Source organism: Nicotiana tomentosiformis, chromosome 12 (assembly GCF_000390325.3).
Source record: "Nicotiana tomentosiformis chromosome 12, ASM39032v3, whole genome shotgun sequence".
In the NCBI taxonomy this organism is placed as follows: Eukaryota; Viridiplantae; Streptophyta; class Magnoliopsida; order Solanales; family Solanaceae; genus Nicotiana; species Nicotiana tomentosiformis.
Window position 1 is genome coordinate 95,009,193 of NC_090823.1, and position 20,198 is coordinate 95,029,390.

The 20,198-nt window shown below is 36.4% G+C and overlaps 1 protein-coding gene and 1 long non-coding RNA gene across 2 annotated transcripts in view; one reads left to right on the forward strand and one right to left on the reverse strand.

The window, feature by feature from the left end:
- On the forward strand, positions 1-2,397 carry LOC104085007 (transcription factor MYB44-like). The gene is made up of 2 exons (XM_070191922.1): positions 1-945; positions 2,297-2,397. The coding sequence occupies exons 1-2, from the start codon at positions 153-155 to the stop codon at positions 2,380-2,382; spliced, it is 879 nt and encodes a 292-aa protein (XP_070048023.1). The 5' UTR covers positions 1-152; the 3' UTR covers positions 2,383-2,397.
- A 5,512-nt stretch (positions 2,398-7,909) lies between these two features.
- The window catches only part of LOC104085009 (uncharacterized), a 29,343-nt gene continuing 17,054 nt past the window's right edge, over positions 7,910-20,198 (reverse strand). The window contains exons 3-4 of the long non-coding RNA XR_011413070.1: positions 14,639-14,698; positions 7,910-8,529 (exon numbers count right to left, since the gene is read on the reverse strand). This is a non-coding gene — a long non-coding RNA (uncharacterized lncRNA). The remainder of the gene's footprint in view (positions 8,530-14,638; positions 14,699-20,198) is intronic.

The window sequence follows — 20,198 nt, forward strand, 5'->3', positions numbered from 1 at the left end:
CTCCCCCCACCAAGTCTTTACAAGTAAACGGTGAGGCCCGCCTCCCCACAACCACCCCTACTTTACATATTCTACACCCCTTAGCCGGTAATAGTGACCGGAATCCTCCATTTCCGGTATCTCAAAGCTCGCCGTTGATTGTTTACAATTCGATGGAAGCGATTAAGGAAACGGGTCGGATCAAGGGTCCATGGAGTCCTGAAGAGGATGAGTTATTGCAGAGGCTAGTTGAAGAACATGGGCCAAGAAACTGGTCTATTATAAGTAAATCAATTCCGGGTCGATCCGGAAAATCTTGTAGGCTCCGTTGGTGTAACCAGCTTTCTCCTCAAGTGGAGCACCGCCCTTTTACTGCTGAAGAAGATGAAACTATTCTCAAAGCCCATGCTAAGCTCGGTAATAAATGGGCTACTATAGCCCGTTTTTTATCGGGTCGAACCGATAACGCCATAAAGAACCACTGGAACTCGACGCTTAAGCGAAAGTGTCCTTCCACGTCGGATGATTTGTCATTCGAAACTCCTCAGCAGCCGCTGAAGCGATCGTCCAGTATTGGGCCGGGTACAATATCAATGAATCCGGGTAGTCCATCTGGATCCGACTTGAGCGATTCGGGTTTTCCTGGGATTGCTCAATCGAATGTTTATCGACCTGCCGCCCGACCCAGTGGAGTTTTACCTCCTTCAGTACCCGACCCACCAACATTTCTGAGTCTTTCTTTACCCGGATCCGGATTCAATGAAGCTACGGGTCGGGTAACCCCACAAGTGGCTGAACCGGATCCCGCACCATCTTCAGCTCCGGGCATAATGCCCCAGAATCTTCCAGTAATTGAGAATTACAGTTTTGGTCCTTCAATTATGGAGAAACAGTTATTTAGCCCAGAATTTTTGGCAGTTTTGCAAAATATGATACATAAGGAAGTTAAAAATTATACGGAAAAGGGTCAGAAATACCCCTAACGTATTGAAAATGGTTTAAATTTGCCCTTCTTTTACCTATTGGGCCAAAATTGTCCTTAACTTAATTTTTGGGTAAAAAAATATCCTTCTTTTTAACAGAACTATGAGATGGCAAATGTGGATCCTTTAATTAAATAGGTGACACTGATATATTGGTCCACGTGGCATTAGACCCATAAATAACCGATCCATATGGGTTAACCCAAAACCACTAAAAATCAAGTGAGTTCAGCAACAATGGTGGAGCCGATTTCATCAAGCTAGGAAATGATTCGAGTTCAACAATTTCACTACTACACTTGGATTAGTAGATACTGAAGCAATGATTTAAGCTTAAAAGTCAATCTTCACAGCAAGGTATAGAAGCAATGGTTTAAGTTTCAATCAGCTTTAGTCAAGCAAATTAATTAACACAATTAATCTCAACAAAGAAACTCAGCAGTAGAGGATCAACAATGTCCATTCTGAGCTCTCGAATCAGCAACTACTCTCGATTCACCGCCTCCATTCAATAGGTTTTTCCGAATGATTTCAACAAACCTTAATTAGTACTTCAAATTTTTATCAACCCCAGATTCGTTCTAGAGAAAGAAATTGAGAATTTCAACCAACAGACTTCAAATTCAGTATAAACTTCTCAAAGACTGTAAAAGTGATGTTTTAAAACCAAAAATAACTCAAAATCCCAGACTCGAAAGTCGAAACACCCAATTGATGCGGCGACAAATGATCGGGTTCAAAATTCAACTCAAGCTTTCAGATAGTTCAACAATGGCAATTCAAAGTTTTCTGGTACAAATTCAACTTTTCCAACATGTATTGGTATAAATCAATTTATAATGGTTTCCATCCTCAAGAAATGAACAAATTTCAAAATCTTTCCACAAACTTCATATCTATTCGTACCCCGTTCCTTCGATGCTTTGCGTTTATAACTGACGTCTGAAGCTCCAATTTTTGGTTCAAAACTGATTCAAACAAGCTCCAATCAATTCTATCTCTAAGTTCGACTAAGCTTCTTCATCCTTTAACAATGGTGGATATTTTGCAATCCAGCCCTAACAATCGCCAAACTCTTAAGCAAACAAATCCAACTAGTTGAGGTTATTCATAGGTCCGGTCGAATGCCACGTGGACCAATAAGTAAGTGCCACCTATTTAATTAAAGGACCCACATTTGCCATCTCATAATTCTGTTAAAAAAGATGGGTATTTTTAACCCAAAAATTAACATTAAGGACAATTTTGGCCTAATTGGTGGAAGTAGGGCAAATTTAAACCATTTCCAATAAGTTAAGGGCATTTATGACCCTTTTCCGAAAATTATATATCAGGATTTGAGGATAAAGGGGTCACTATGCACACAGAAGCTATAAGGAATGCTTTTGTTAAGCGCATTGGCATTAGCAAGATTGAGTGAACGGAGATATCATAGTCTCAGTAGTTACTCCCTTCGTTTCAATTTATGTGAACTTGTTTGAATGAGCACGAAATTTAAGAAAAAATTAAATTTTTTGGAGTTTGTGGTCCTAAACATGTCAAAAAGGGATCTAGAGTATTTGTGTGGTTATAAAAACTTTTCATTAAGGGTAAAATTAAAAGTTTAACCTTAATTATTTTCAAATTTAGAAATGGATCATTCTTTTTGGAACAGATCAAAAAATAATAATTCACATAAACTGTAATGGAGGGAGTAGTTTTTTTGCAGGGATGTGAAAAACTGAGGAGCAAAAAAGATGTTCATAAGAAAAGAATGTTGAGAATGCTATCCAAAAAAAAACTCCCCTCCAAAAACATGAAAAAAAAAATAGAATGTGAATTTTCCATATCCTTTGGACGAAATTCTTCTTAAAGTTGAAAGACTTGAAAAGGATTCAATTTTGTTCATTTTTATGTTTAAGTTTTGTACAATCGTTAAAAAAGGTCATTTAGACTGTTTGACTTTCATTAATGATTATACTGCTAGAGCAGTAAGGGTGAAATTAAAATGAAAAGTTAATGCATATTTTGGAATACATTTTTCGGTGGTGACTAAGGGGGCAACGGCCGGGTTGGGTGGAATATGGGCGGGTAAAAAATGAGTAATACAAAAACTAATAAATTATTCAATTCGACTCATATTTAATGCGCATAGAAAACGGGTTAATCGGCGGATAATATTCATGTCTTTTTGAAAATGATCACTTTTGGAATAATTCCTAATCTCCCAAGCTTGAATAACCCCAATTTGAATCTTTATAAATGTAAAAGTTAAATCCATTAGTTTTCTATTTTTCTAAGCGGATAATATGATTCTTATCCATATTTAACCCGTTTTTAAAAAGTATATTATTCAACTCACACTTTTTAGTTGATATTATAGATGTTTAACTGTTTTTTTTAAAATCTTTTTGCCACAACCAGAGGTGACTGACAAATAAAAAGGACAAATGAAAGTCTGAAAATATGTTATACAGGGAGTATTTAGAGCCCGTTTGGACAAAAAAAAATTTTCATATTTTTCGATTTTTTTTTATTTTTTTTCGAAATTAGTGTTTGGCCATAAATTTTTAAATTTTCACTTGAAGATGAATTTTGGAATTTTTTGAAAATTTGAAAAACTCCAAAAAGCTGTTTTTCAAAATTTTCACTCATATCACTCACAAAACTTCAAAAACAACCAAAAATTATATTCATGTCCAAACACAATTCTAGTTTTCAAATACCATTTTTACTTGAAAAAAAAATTCACTTTTTTCCGAAATTTTACAATTCTTATGTCCAAACGCCCACTTAGTTTTAGCGTCAGCATTGGACTCTAAAACTAGAATGAAAGATTGGCCGTTATAGCTTGGCAGTCGGTTATGAATGAAAGATTTGTTTGGTTATTCATTAAGTTTTTGACTATTCATTACCCGGTGACCAAGTTCAGTTAGAGGTTTGAAAATGAATCATATTGGTTCGCTTACAGCTACGGCAGCCTGTTGACAGGAGTTTGGCCAAAGACATGCTCTTTTTGTTAGATATTGACATGAGTTGAGTCACATGAGAGACAAATACAGACACAATGATCATCGTTAAAAATATTAGGGAAGGGTAAGCGAAAATATTAGTATCGATCATGTTTCTAATAAGGCAATTATTATATTCACTAGTTTTGATTAGCGAAACAGTTATTCATCTCTTTTTACTCGTTAATAGATAGATTAGCGAAACAGTTTAAGTTTTTCTTTTGGCAATAATTTTGGACTGGTGTTAGACTCCTGAATAGCAGGGTAGAGGAAAATAGAAGAACAAATGGCCCTTCGTTATAAATCCTGCAAGTGAATTCATCCACTTACAACGATGGATGTCTTCCATAACAGGTTGCGAAATGGTTCTGTATTCATAATAAATTTTGGATTAGTTCTGTACTCCATAATAAGTTTTTGATTGATTATGTATTCATAACAGATTTTGGATTTATTTTGTATCAACGAAATATTTCTATAATAGGTTCACTGATGAACCTATTTGGTACTAATTGAAAATTGAAGAAATCCTCTCTTATAATATTATTATTCCCTTCTTATGTTAACTTCTAGTTAATTATATAGTTCTTGCCATATTACTTTTATTTCATAACACGTTATCAGCACGAGCCTCTAATCCTTTAATTTCCATTACCATTTTAAGGTTTATTTTCATATATCCTCCAGGTATGTCTTAATACATGTTACATATTTTATATAATTCAAGTTCTTATAGTAGCTGTTATGTCGTCACAGAAAAGAAATTAGTAGACATGAAATAATTACATAGTAATATAATTCATTATTCACATGTATATCAGAAAGCATTTGGTTAGAGATATTGTAAAGATCTACTGCGATTTTTAATTGGTAGAAATACTCCTTAACTCCTCTTAACTGAAGATGACCTTAGTAATTTTATTTAACCAATTTCTTTTAGATCTATATTCAGATATAATATTAAAACAAAATGATATGTTTCTGTGTAATTGAAATGACTTGATCAAGTGTGTTTATTCATTCAATAAGTATTGGACATGTATATGTTTCTCACATGTCATGAAAATCTAACTTGGCTACTAATATATTGTGTAAACACTTAGAGTTGTCTAGTGAAAAATTTTCTTTTATGTGTTCTATAATATTTGTCAGATACCATCATGATTTATTACAAGTTATTTGCTGCAAATTTAAAGCCTATAAATATATTAATAATTCTGAAGATGGCTCTCTTGTTTAAAGAAGAGAATTTTAAGATTCATTTTATTTGGAAGATGAGAGGATAAATAGTAGTTGGCAGATGTGAATGCTTATTTGTCAATGAATCATAATAATTTCTTAATCGATTTCTACATGGTTGTTACTACTTTGTTGATGGTTTACCAGTACCTAGAATTTATCAAGCAATAGTTATTTAAAATTAAAAATCTTGCATTAGAAAATATATTTGAACTATATTCAGTTTCATGATATACATGACCGGCAGAAGTAATTATATTCTTATAACTAATTTTGTTTTTGCTTATGACCACAAGAGTGATAATTGATATTTTCATAAATGCTCGGGGGTAAGTCCCCACGACACTCTGAGAAAAATGCATCGAGTTCAAGTATTGGTGCACCATATTGATGATGATTCTGAAAGAAGACAATATAATTATCGTAGCCATATGAATTGGCGTGGTCGTGGCAAGGAACAAAATAATAATCGTCATCATGATAGTAATTATAAAAAGGAGAACAATAAGGGTTCTCAATATATCCTTCAAAAGGTGAAAGCAATGTTTACCATCAAATTGGTATGGAAAAATAATAAAGCACGTCGTAATGATTATACTCCATTCCTTGAAAAAAATATGACTTGTGATAAACATTTAGAATGCAGACTCATTCCTAAAAGTGAATGTAGCAATATGTGTAAAAGTAATGAATAAAGATGTGCAATGCATGATTCGATACATATCACAACTCACCTCTAAGGAAGGTTTGACAGAAAGAAAGATAATAAATATTACCGTGTGATTACATGAATATGTCATTGGTCGCGTACATGTGGTACGTCAAAAATATGTTGACATGCCTTATAAAAGGTTATTAAAGGCAAAATTCAAGCACGAAATAATTTTGCTTATGATGACTTTGACCATGACAATTTATTATGATATAATTTTCTCCGTGAATGAGACAATCACCATATGAATGGTGTGACAAAAGATCTTATAGTACATGATCAATTAAGAGCTCCAGAAGAACTAATTTGTTACTCCTCGGATGAATAAAATTGTTCATGATATTGATATTGTAGTAAGTCTCAAAAGAAACTTTTTGAATTTAAAATGTATAAGCCAAAGTGGTTGGCATGTATTGAAGAAGTAGAAGATTCTTCAAGAATTCTCTTGTGTTGCTTATTCTCATGATATACGAGTTAAGATTTAGAATTGAATCCCTTGATTTCTAGAACGAATAAAAGGTGATATTCTTGAAGAATCTTCTACTTCTTCAATACATGCCAACCACTTTGGCTTATACATTTTAAATTCAAAAAGTTTCTTTTGAGACTTACTACAATATCAATATCATGAACAATTTTATTTATATATATCACCTTTTATTCGTTCTAGAAATCAAGAGATTCAATTCTAAATCTTAACTAGTATATCATGAGAATAAGCAGCACAAGATAATTCTTGCTCAAATTGCCATGTGAACCATTTACTATTATATGATTTTAATAGATGCATCTATTATATGGTCACATGTGTGTATGTTATCAACTTGCAGTTTGACCTTTGGAAGACTACTTGCTCAAATTTAGCACAGTTCCAGAATATAAATTATAATGATTTATCTTGATAATGTTGGTTTAAATCAAAATTGGTTTAGAAGAAATTGTATGCCTCCAATTATAGTTAAACAATTGGTTATGAGAACAAAACTCCCAAAAATAAATTTGGTATGAGATGTATTATTTAATATATAGCAGCACTTGTACGCATCTAGCCAACAAGTTATGATAAATTCTCCCTATCACAAATTGGTTGAGGGTCAGGAACCAAATAAATTCCATCTAGAAATATGAATGTGCTATATGATTTATTATTCCACCACAATGCACAAAGATGGATACCCAAAGAAGGTTGGGGGATATATGTTGGTGATCCCAACATTAGGGGAGAGAAAATGAGCAACTGAAAAAGTAATACATAGAATGAATTATTATGAGTACATCTGGATCCTCGTACAAGAAAATGTGAACTTGAAGTTCAAATGATAATTCATTTGTGAAATATTGCAGACATATTTGCTGACCCAAGGCCAAATACTAAATTTCAGCTGTTAATGCTCTAAATAAGAATACAGTCCATGATGGACAAAATCTATGGCACACATAAAGCGCAATAGATCAATCGGTTCCAAAGATAAAACTTCTTGAAGAAGGAGAGGAGCAAATGATCAAAATGGTCATAATAAGGAGGCAAATGCTCTATAAGAGATGACATAACACTTTATAAGACCTCATAGGAGAGTCTCAGGTACCTGAAAATAATGAGATAAGGAGATCTCGGTAAGTTATGTCTTTATTTAGTAATATTTGGAACTGATGTAAAAAGATCATTAATGATATTGTTGATATAATGTAACGCTCAATATTATTAATATTGACAAGGATCTTGAACTCAAATCTGTCACAGAATGTTGACAGATAAATGATTGGCCAAAATAAAAAATACGTAATCAAGATTGACTTTACCTGAAAAATATGAAGTTGGACAGATAGTCCCAACATCTGAAAGTATAAAGCCTAGTGGAGGTCCACATATATTCTTGTGCAAAAGTGAAATGCAAAATCAAGTCTATAGATATAAAGACGACTTGTTGTCACGACCCAAAATTCAACTAGTCGTGATGGCATCTAACCTAACCCGCTAGGTAAGCCAATTTGACAATAATCCATTTCAGATGAGATTTACTAAGAGAAGTAATGACAATACAACTGAATTTTTATACAAAAATCCCAAGACTGGTAGTACAAATCATGAGCTTCTAAGATTTAGAATTCAGAAAGTTGGTATGAAATAAATACATCATCTGTTTGAAATATACACGAACAGATTAATAATTCTAAAGCTACCAAGAACAAGAGGCAGCTATGACCAGAACGCAGGTACATCTTGTCACGCCCCGATCTCGGGAGTGCGACCGACGCTCAACCGAGATACCCCGGCCGAGCAAGCCTGCTAGATGCAAGTGATAGACATGAGAAAAATCAAGTATTCCTCATTCATTTATGATTCCCAAAATATTACAAGTTTATAGATGTAATAAAAAATATGTTTGCCAAATACCAATATTTCTAGTTCAATTTCCAACATCGAATACCACCCACAACTTGTCTATGGAGTCTCTAAGTATAACATAAGTGAAGAATGGAAGTGCCGGCGACAAGGCCTCGGCTCCTCAAAGCACAAAATACAACGTCAAATGACATAAAGCCCGGAATAGAGCAGGGCTCACCAAAACCTGGTGAATAGAGAGTGACTGCTAATGAGTACCAAAGCTGCCCGCTAATGAACCACCTGCATCCATTTAAGATGCAGTACCCCCGGTAAAAGAGACGTTAGTACATGTGGAATAGTACTAGTATGTAAAGCTAAATATTCTCTTTCGAAATAGAACGCCAATAACAGAAGGTGAAACACCATGGAGCAACAAGTAACAATCAATGATATCAAAATGTCAAGTTAAAACATAACAATTTTCAACATACGAAAAATATTATATATTTTTGGTTGGGAGATCATTAGCACCGATATACCACCGTATTTTTAACACGGAGTCCGATCATGCCCGATCGGCTATACCATCTCCCCACGAACAACGTGGTTTAACATGTGGTGCAAAAGAAATGTGTTACCAAGAGTAGTACCACCATGTGCACAACATGGCGTCCGATCTCCACCCGATCGGCTAGGCCGCTTTCCACATATGTTGTGTGGGTTGACTTTCTAATTTACAACTAATATCAACCTCATCCTAATTAAGGGGAATAACGACAATCACATCAATATTTCAATCTCATCCCAAACAAGGGGAATAATCACAATCCACCCATACACCGGCACGTGTAATTTCGGGCATGGGCCTTATGACCCACCCTTCCTCGGTTTGCTAATGATACTCCCAAAAATAGTTTTGGTTTGCACACAAGGGAAACAAAAGCACAAATATATTTTATATTCACCTTATTACCTTTCACACTATATATAGCCTCGTTAGTACCTTCAACCATTCACAACATCATTATAATTCTATTGGCTCTTTTGGCCATACTTATGACTCCTCATCCTAAGGCACGATGGCTGTATCTTATATTGCACACTTTCATTTCTTTACTTTCAAGGATCATCAATATAAACATCAACATATAGAATATTCCGTAAATCACAACTTTAAGTTCATTAGTAATGAATACTTTAAACACAATGGATTTCGTTTCAAGAAATGGAGTAAAATGGTTGGCAATCGAAGCACAAATTAAAATCATAAACGAGTAACACATCATTTAATCTTGAAATACTTTTTTCCAAAAGGGCAATACATAATTTCAGCTCATGAATATATATATATATATATATATATATATATATATATATATATATATATATATATATATATATATAAGAGCTAAAGACACGTTAAAAATACTTACAAAGCATAGCATTAGTTAAAACAACCACGTTTGGGCACAAGTATAACTCTCATTATTGGCACGGTGGCCACACTTTCCATCTCCAACCCCCCTTCTTTCACTTTCAAGCCTTATAGATTATCAACAATAAGGCATTTTAATTCAAGACTTTAGGAACACATATAAGCGATTGGAGTTTTAGATGCATGGAGTATTCTTCCCAAGTTAAGCATAATGGACTTCCATTTGAAACACGACTTAAAGCCATAACATTTTAATATACATATCATTCTTGAACACATTCCCGAAGGATAACATAATGTGATAGGAACATTCAGAACATATTGTGAATACATAATTCTCGACACTTGCTTACTCGGGATAATCAAATTTATTGGGAACAACTCGGAACATGTGAATAAGGAACTTGAGCCAACAATACTTGAAACTTACGAGAACATCATGGAATTAAATTCTAAAGGAGTAGTTTAGCCAACATACCTGGAATTCGCCCCTTAATAATACTAAGACGTTCCACCACACTAAACAACTTCAATCTACAACAATGCAATACAATTGCACCAATATTAGCAAGGTTTCTATACCTTAAATTATTTAGACATTTTATCAAACATCTAGTGTGCATATCTTTACACAACCTCTTCCAATGGAATTTCTTCACTTAACAGCCACCTTCCATACCAATGATTCACCCCACAATCGTCTCTAGGCCATCCACAAATTCCATTAGCACATGCATGCCCAACAATTCACCCACAACCCATAAATCTTATCAATTAATTCATTTTACAATCTCTATAATACCAACACAACCTAGGTTAGGCATTTGTGGCTTCCAATCACCATCCCATAAGTCCTAGCACATATTTCATACATAAATAATTATCATGAATTAGTTAGAGATGGTGGACATACCCCTTGTAGTGAAACTCTTGAAAATCCTAACCTGTAGTGTTGTTGACCAATTTGGGGATTTGAATAGAAATCAATGGATCTTCAAGATTAATCCTAGTTAATATTAAGTGTTTAGGAATAGTAATCAACTCAAAATTACTCCATAAATATTACCTTGGTTCATGGGAGGGAAGTGTTGGACGGATTCCTCTTGATATGCAAGCCCTAGCTCAAAGAAATGACTTAGCCCCCCTCTCTACCCGGCCTTGGGGGTATTTATAGGGCTCCTATGTGCACGGCCGCGCACCTGGGCAAGTGACCGCGCATATGGCCGCGTACATGAGGCAGAAACACCCTTATATGTGCGGCTGCACATATGGCATAGGTCTGGTAAAATGGCCATAACTTTCTGTATACATATCCAAATGACAAACAGTTTGATGCGTTGGAAACTAGACTCATAGCGCTTTAATTTGATAGGTATATCCCCACCTAAGTATTTATATTTCGGAAGTGGCATTTGTTTGAATTCGAGCCTGATGCTAATTGAGACATCCTTTCCACTCAATGTATCCAACTTACTCCACACAAATTCTTTCCATTCACAAAACTCTTTAGTACGTTCCAACACACCTTAACCATACATATTTATTTCAAAATGACGTGGCTTTATCCCATAGGTCTCCTTTAATACTCAAATACGTTATTCCCAAATATCGCTGGCACACTTTACAATCTTAAGTCATTGGGAATTTTTTTTACGGGGCCTCACAGATCTTCAATGCCGGCTCCCGCCATACACATCAACATCAACATCCAAAATTTGCACGCAGGGTGCATAAGTGTAGTATGAGTACAACCTACCCCATGTACTCAATAAGTAACAAACCTAACCTTAGGTTGAAAGTGGTGACTAGCCGGGACAAAGGTCAGAGTCCAACACCAATAGATAACAAAAACTCATAACAATATAATAAAAGTGGTACAAGAAATAAATTAGAAATATGATGCTCAGCTAGTTCACAGTTACAAAAAATAGTCATGCTTTTCAAGTATAACAATAAAACCCAAATTCTTCACCGAAATCACCAAAATATGAGTAAGTCAGAAACCTTTGATTTTTCCCAAAAACTTTCAACAACAGATAAGATGATTCAATCTCAGATAGCATGAGAAAAGTACATCTCTATGCCTATATATCGATGTGCATGTGAAGTCATAAATGTCACAAAATCGTGTAACATGAGGAAATGCATCTCTATGTCTGTATGTCAAGTATGCATGTCAGATGCAATGCGTCACAGTGATGAACTCATGTACCCATACTCTCAGAGTACTCAATATCACAGTCTCACACTCCCAACCATCATGCTCAATCACTTAGCACATTCAGTCACTCAGCAGTGTACGGTACTTGCTGCGGTGCGCAGCCTGATCCCATCATGAATCAAAAGTAACAACGCTCACTGTGGGTGTGCAAAATCCGAAGGGGCAGATCCTGCCCAAGCGCTAATATAACCTGATGCGGCGTGTAGCCCGATCCCATCATGAATCAATAGTGCATGTTGCGGCGTGCAACCCGATCCCATCATGAATCAATAATACCTGTTGCGGCGTGCAACCCGATCCCATCATGAATCAATAACACTTGCTGTGTCGTGCAACATGATCCCATCAATATCACTCACAATCCGGCCCTCATGCCCCAACTCAGTCATTAAGCTCTCCAATCTCCCGGGCTCACAAATCTCATGCCAAATAGCCCAATATGATAATAACATGATGTGACAACAAATGATAACAGAGACTGAGATATGATATGTAAATGATTGAATATGACTGAGTATGTAAATGCAATTTAAAAAAATAACTCAACAACAGAAATGACCTTAGTGGGTCCCAACAGAATAAACATATAGCCTAAACATGATTTCTAAGATGGATCACAACTCAATTACTCCAGTACATAGAAATTTATGAATAATTATAAGATTATATAGCTACACAGTTTCACAGAATCAACCGAATCATACTTCACACGGTGCACGCCCACACGCCCGTCACCTAGCATGCGCGTCACTTCAACACTGAACACATAACAGGTATATTCAGGGGGTTCATACCCTCAGCACCAAGTTTAGAAGTGTTACTTACTTCGAACAAGCCAAATCCAATACCGAGCAAGCCAAACGATGCTCTAAAAATGCCATCCCACGCGTACCGACCTCTGAACGGCTCAAAACTAGCCAAATGTAACTCAAGAATATCAAATAATGCCAAAGAAAACAAACCCAATCGATAAAGGTGGAATCTTTAATCAAAAGCCCAAAGTCAACCAAAATTCAAACCCGGACCTGCACCTCGGAACCCAAAAAACTCACAAAATTTAACAACCCATTCAATTATGAGTCCAACCATACTATTTTCACTCTAATCCGACTTCGAATCGATGTTCAAAACTCAAAAATTTACTCAATGAAACTATAGACACCCTCCCCCCCCCCCCCCAAATTTCTCTTTTGAATTCATCCACCAAATGCCAAAAATGAGAATAGATTCATAAAATATAATCAAATATGAATAAAATATAATCATATATGAAAATTGCTTCAACAATCGTCTAAATCCGAGGTTTATAGCTCCAAATATGAATAAAATGACCAAACCCTTGATTTAAAGCTTCTGTCCAGCCATTTTCGCTTTTGCGAACAAATGAGCCGCTTCTGCGATAATACATCCGCTTCTGCGGAACCAGCTGAAAATTTAACCCTCGCACATGCGAACAAAATATCCGCTTCTACGACATTGCAGGTGCGAGCCATCATCCGCCCCTGTGCAAAACCTCGCTTCTGTGCCCCAACCAACCGCACCTGCGCATCCGCACATGCGCTCAAAACTCCGCTTCTGCGATATTCCTCACCAGCCTTTTCTCGCTTCTACAAAGAACAGCCCGCATCTGCGAAGTCGCGTCTGCGACCAAGACTCCGCAGATGTGGCTACACCAGCAGCAGAAATCTTCAGCAATGCGACAAGAGATAAAAATGATCCTAACCATGTCCGTAACTCACCCTAGCCCCTCGGGACCCCGTCCAAATTTACCAACAAGTCCCATAACATAATACAGATCTACTCAAGGCCCCAAATCACGCATAACAATATCGAAATGATAAATCGCACCTCAAATCATATATAATGAATTTTGAACTTTCAACTTCCCAAACTCGTGCCGTAACATATCAAATCAACTCGAAATGAACTCAAATTTTGTGCACAAGTCCCAAATGACATAACAAAGCTATCCCAATTTCTGGAACCACAATCTAAATCTGATATCCTCAAAGTCAACTCTCGGTAAAACTTATGAACTTTCCAAATCTTCAAATTTCTAACTTTCGCCAATTAGCGTCGAAACCTTCTAGAAATATCCAAATGCAAATATGGGCATTCGCCCGAGTCTGAAATTACCATTCGGACCTAACGAAACCATCAAAACTCTATTTCAAGGTCAAATACTAAAAAGTCAAACTTGGTCAACTCTTCCAACTTTAACGCTTCAATAATAAAATTCATTCCTCCAAATCAATTCCGAATAACCTGAAAATTAAAACTGAGGATTTACACAAGTCATAATACATAACACGATACTTCTCAAGACTTCAAATAGCTGAACAGAATGCAAATGCTCAAACCAACTTACTGGGTTGTTACACTTGTGGCACAAGATTTTTCGCAAATATCCTAGCATTGATTATATGGAGATATATTCTCCCATGGTTGATGTAATCACATTCAGGTATCTTATCAGTTTAGCAATTTATGAAAAACATGATATGCATCATATGAATGTTATCACCGCCTATTTATATGGCTTACTGGACGATGAAAGTTTTATGAAAATCCCTGAAGGATTCAAAGTGCCTGAAACATACAAAGATTCCCGGGAAACTTGTTCGATAAAGCTTCAGAAATTCTTATATAGATTGAAGCAATCAAGGCTCATGTAGTATAATCGCCTTAGCAAATACCTATTGAAAGAAGGGTACAAAATTAACCCAATTTGTCCTTGTGTCTTTATAAAGTACCTGGATCTGAATTTGTTGTAATAACTGTGTATGTTGATGACTTGAGTATAATTGGAGCTCCTGAAGAGATTCCAAAGGTAATAAAATATTAAAAAATAATTTGAAATGAAAGATCTTAGAAAGACAAAAAATATTTCTTGGCTTACAAATTGAGCATTTGAAAAATGGAATATTTGTCCATCAATCAACATACACCGAAAATATTTTGAAGTGCTTTTATATGGATAAAGCTCATCCATTGAGTACCCCGATGGTTGTGAGATCGCTTGATATAAATAAAGATCCATTTCATCCTCATAAAAATGATGAAGAAATTCTAGGTGCTGAAATACCATATCTTAGTGCAATTGGGGCATTAATATATCTTGCTAATATTTCTAGATCAGATATAGCTTTATCTATAAGCTTGTTAGCAAGATTTAGTTCTTCCCCAACATAAAGACATTGTAATGGTATTAAGCATCTATTCAGATATCTCTAAGGGACTATTGATATAGAATTATTTTACTCAAATTAATCCAAGTCACAACTGATTGGTTATGCAGATGCAGGATATTTGTCTGACTCACATAAAGGTCAATCTCAAACAGGCTATTTATTCACATGTGGAGGACTGCCATATCATGGCATTAAAACAAAGCAAACTATGATTGCTACTTCTTCAAATCATGCAGAAATAATAGCCATTCATGAAGCGAGTCGAGAATGCGTTTGGTTGAGTTCAATAACTCAACATATCCAAGAGATATGTGGCCTTTCATGGGGAAGGGATATTCCAATAACATTATATAAAGACAATGTTTCATGTATAGCTCAACTAAAAGAGGGATATATTAAAGGAGACAACAAAGCATATTTCACCAAAATTCTTTTTCATGTATGATCTTTAAAAGAATGGTGAATTAGATGTTCAACAAATCCATTCAAGTGATAATTTGGTAGATTTGTTCACTAAGGCATTGCCGACATCAACATTTAAGAAGTTAAGATACAAGATTGGAATGCGTCGTCTTCGAGATATCAAATAAAGTTTTTATCAGGAAGAGAATTACGCGTTGTACTCTTTTTTCCTTAACCAAGGTTTTGTCCCATTTGGATTTTTCTGGAAAGGTTTTTAATGAGGCAACTCTTAATGCGTAATATGTGTATTCTTTTTCCTTCACTGGATTTTTTCCACCGAGTTTTCATTAGTAAAGTTTTAATGAGGCACATTATCTATTAATGGACATCCAAGGGGGAGTGTTATAAATCCTGCAAGTGAATTCATCCACTTGCAACGATGGATGTCTTCCATAATAGGTTTCAGAATGGTTTTGTATTCATAAAAGTTTTTGGATTGGCTTTATACAAGTAACATGTTTTGGATTGATTTTGTAACAACGAAATATTTCTATAAATCTGTTCATTGATGAACCTATTCGATACAATTGAAAATAGAAGAAATCCTCTCTTCTAATATTATTATTCCATTTTTCTTCTTTCTATTTCTCTTCCTTCTCTCTCTATTCGAGCAAAATACCTGCTTCTAATCGTGAATTTTCTAGCTGAATCATCTAGAGTTAATATAACGACCCGGCCAGTCGTTTTGAGCTCTAGCACATCGTTAAGTGGTTTGAGACCATGAGTAGCTTTATTTCGGGTATTATGACTTGTACGTGTGGTAGGAATTGAATTTCGGGAAGTTCAGAGTTGATTTGGAAAGAAAATTCTAATTTCAGAAGCTTTAAGTTGGAAGAATTCACTAAGGTGTGATTTTTAAGTAAATGACCTCGGAATCGAGATTTGAAGGTTCTAAGTTCCAACAAGTTTGTATGATGGTTTTGGGTTTGGGTGTATGTCCGGATCGGGTTTTGGATGATCCGGGAGTATTTCGGCGCTTATTACGGAAGGTTGGAATTTGGAAGAATTTCATAAATTTGGGTTGAAGTGTATTTCAATGTTATCAATGTCCGTTTGGAATTTTGAGTCTGAGAATAGCTCCGTATAATGATTCTGGCCTTAGGAGCGCGTCCGGAAGTAGATTTGGAGGTCCGTAGGTCATTTCAGGGTCATTTGGCAAAAATTAAAAATTTGGATAATTTATAAAAGTTTAACCGGGAGTGGACTTTTTGATATCGGGGTCGGATTTTGATTCCAGAAGTTGGAGTAGGTTCGTAATGTCAATTATGACTTGTGTGCAAAGTTTGAGGTCAATCGGACCTGATTTGATAAGTTTCGGCATCGAATGTAGAAGTTTAAAGTTCTAAAGTTCATTAAGCCTGAATTGGGATGTGATTCGTGGTTTTAGCATTGTGTGATGTAATTTGAAGTATCGACTAAGTCCGTATGGTATTTTAGGACTTTTTGGTAGGTTTGGTTGAGGTCACGTGGGGCCTCAGGGTGGTTGCGGATGGTTAACGGACCAAGTTGAAGCTTCAAGGATGGTTGAAGTGCACCAGTTCTGGTGTAATCGTACCTGCGCAAATTTGACCGCAGGTGCGTGACCGCCAAAGCAAAGAAACGGTCGTAGGTGCAGTTTGGGCGAAGCTGGGCAGTGACCGCAGGTGTGAAGGGTCATCCGCACCTGCGAGATCGCAGATGTAGAGGTGCATCGCAGGTGCGAGATTGAGAGAAAGCCTGGGGGCGCAGGTGCGGAAGCATATCTGCAGATGCGGATGCGCATCTGCACATGGGAGACCGCATATGCGGTAATGGGCTGGAAGCCCTGGATCGCAGAAGCGATGGGAGATCCACAGAAGCGGGACCGCAAATGCGGTCAAGTAATCCGCAGAAGCGGAAACTGGGCAGAACATAAGGGATCGAACTTGGACATTTCTCCATTTTCATTTGAGATTTTTGGAGCTCGGTTCTTGGGCGATTTTGAGGAGACTTCATCATGTAACACAAGGTAAGTAGTTTTTTACTTTTTGTGAGCTAAATGTAAAGTTTATAAGGAGGAAAATTTGGAAAAATTATGGGATTTTTGAAAGAAACCGATAAATTTATATTTTTGGATTTCGACCATGAAATTGGACATAGAATTTGGAATAAATTATATATTTGAGTTCGTGGTGTCATGGGTAAAGTTTATCTTCGAAATTTTTTGAAATCCGGGCACGTGGACCCGGGGGTGATTTTTATCGACTTTTCGAACAGAGTTGGAAATTGTTGTAAATTGAATTATAATGAGTATTAGAGTATATATTTATGGATTTGCATCTTTATTGACTAGTTTTGGAGCGTTGGGCACCGAATTGAGTCGTTTTAAAGGCTTGGGAGCCGGCTATGGAATTTCGGAGCGAGGTAAGTCTCATTTCTAACCTTGTAAGAGAGAATTAACCCCATAGGTGAATCAAATCATTATGTACTTCTATTTGTGGGGGGCTACGTACGCACGAGGTGATAAGAGTCCGTACGTAGCTACTATTATGCTTATGTCCGGGTAGTCTAGGACCCATATCATGTTGTACTTGCGATGTTGCGCCCTGCTTGTTAATTTAATTGCTTAAAACATTTAGAAACTCGATAAGGGAATTGTAAAAAAGGGTTAAACTTCATTTACTTGACCATTAAACGAGAATTTGAAATTCTTGGAATATTTACCCCTTAATAAATCTTGAATTGGTTGTTTAATATATTTTTTCTCTTTTGTGGAGCGGGCCGAACTCCTCGGTAGCAGATAGATGCATCTATAGTCCGTGCCGTTCGACCCTCGGCAGTGTACAATTTAAATATTATGTTCGATCGGGTTGTACGACCTCGACATAATTTGCGCATGATTGAATTGGTTGCTTTGAAATTTATGATAATTGATATTGCTTCATTGGCGTGAGATACAAATTGATAATCGATGAAAAATAAATTTGGAAATTTCTTATTAACAAAAGAATTATTCACATATTTCATGATATTGAGCTTACATCCGTTCTACAAAATCCATGCTTTGTTATATCATTGATATTTTAATTATAGCCCATAGTAAGTGTCGAAGCCGATCCTTCGTCACTACTTCTTCGAGGTTAGGCGGGATACTTACTGGGTACGCGTTGATTTACGTACTCATACTACACTTGCTGTACATTTTTTGTGCAGGTACATATATGACTAGTGGCCTCGTGAGAGCAAAGGCATGTAGGCATGCCGAGACTTAGGTGAGTTGCATTCCATAGTACGACCCGCAGCCAACAGAGTCTCCCTCAGAGTATTTATATTTTTCCTGTCCAATTTGTATTCCGGACGGATGCTGTATTTTATTTTATATTCCTAGTTGATGCTCATGCACTTGTGACACCGGGTTTTGGGGTGATTTGGGTTGTCCTGTATTGAAATTGTTTTAAAATATTATTATTTACACTGTAGATTTCATCTTTTACTGTTTAATTGAAGAAAAATATGATTTCTAAAATATAAAAAAATGAGAACCAAATTAAGTATTTATTTTTTGGCTTGCCTGACAATGATGTCCGGCGCCATCACGACCTTTAATGAATTTTGGGTCGTGACAACATGGTATCAGAGAACTAAGTTCACTTAGGTCTCACGAGTCATGAGCCAGTCTTGTAGAGTCTTGCGAATCGGTATGGAGATATCTGTACTTATCTTCTAGAGTCTACAAGAATGTTAGGAGCACTTCCCTTCTTGATCCCTCATCGTGCGATTTGATTCCTTTGAGGCTTATGCCTTAATTTCCTTCCTATTCAATCTTGTGTGACATGAAGTGCTTGTTATAAATTGGGAATCGAGGAATTTTAATGGTACTAAAGATGTGGTGCGGGATATTTCTCCATGCGTATTTGATTGGGCTATTGTCGTCGCCTTGCGTAAGGTCGTTCTATCATTTCAGCTCGGTATCAGTAATACCTAAGGTTTTGAGGTTTGGCATTGATTGTTATGACGATCTGTGTGTTGCTATCGCACAGTGTTTGTTTAATGGTAGGATGCTTGTCTATGCGTCGAAGCAGTGAATGACTTGGAAGAGGTTAACTCAGTGCATGATTCGGAGATCCAGTATTTTATTTCCGGCAAAGGAAAAGCAATCGGACTATGAATGTTTAGGTTCGGGTTGACGGAGTAACGAGACTTGGTAATTCAAGCATGGTGGAATTTTCATCCGTGATGTGGTGTCGTCGCCCTGGATTGAATGTGTTAAGTTCGCCGGTGTAATAGTCTTCATCAATTTGCCTTCGGGGCAGGGTAGTGTGAAATAGTGCCGGGGAAGCGACAGTCAGAGATCGCGGTGTGCAGTGGTTTAGGATTGAATTGGTATTTCTAGTGTTGATGGCTCGAGAAAGATGATCTTCGGAAAGGTTTAAAGTTGGTAGCGATCAATTAGTTCAAGTGCTACAGAGATAGATTTTGATTTAAGGCAACAACTGGGTAGCGAAGGATGAGAAAAAATATGTGGGAGGTGTATTGTCGCGGTTAAGTTTCTAGAAGGCCAAGTGTGAGAAGCACAAATTGAGTAGTTGCTTAAAGGAGAGGGTTTGACCAAAGTGGCAGAGTATCAGATGGGTTTTGTGGTAGTATAGCTACACGCGTTGAGGAAAGATTAGAGTGATTTGGAACTCATGGTGGACAGTGA

Coding starts and splice junctions, on each gene's coding strand:
- LOC104085007 (XM_070191922.1), top strand. CDS start 153: ATGGAAGCGATTAAGGAAACGGGTCGGATCAAGGGTCCATGGAGTCCT. Junction 946..2,296: donor TAAAAATTATACGGAAAAGG/GTCAGAAATACC, acceptor ATTATATATCAG/GATTTGAGGATAAAGGGGTC.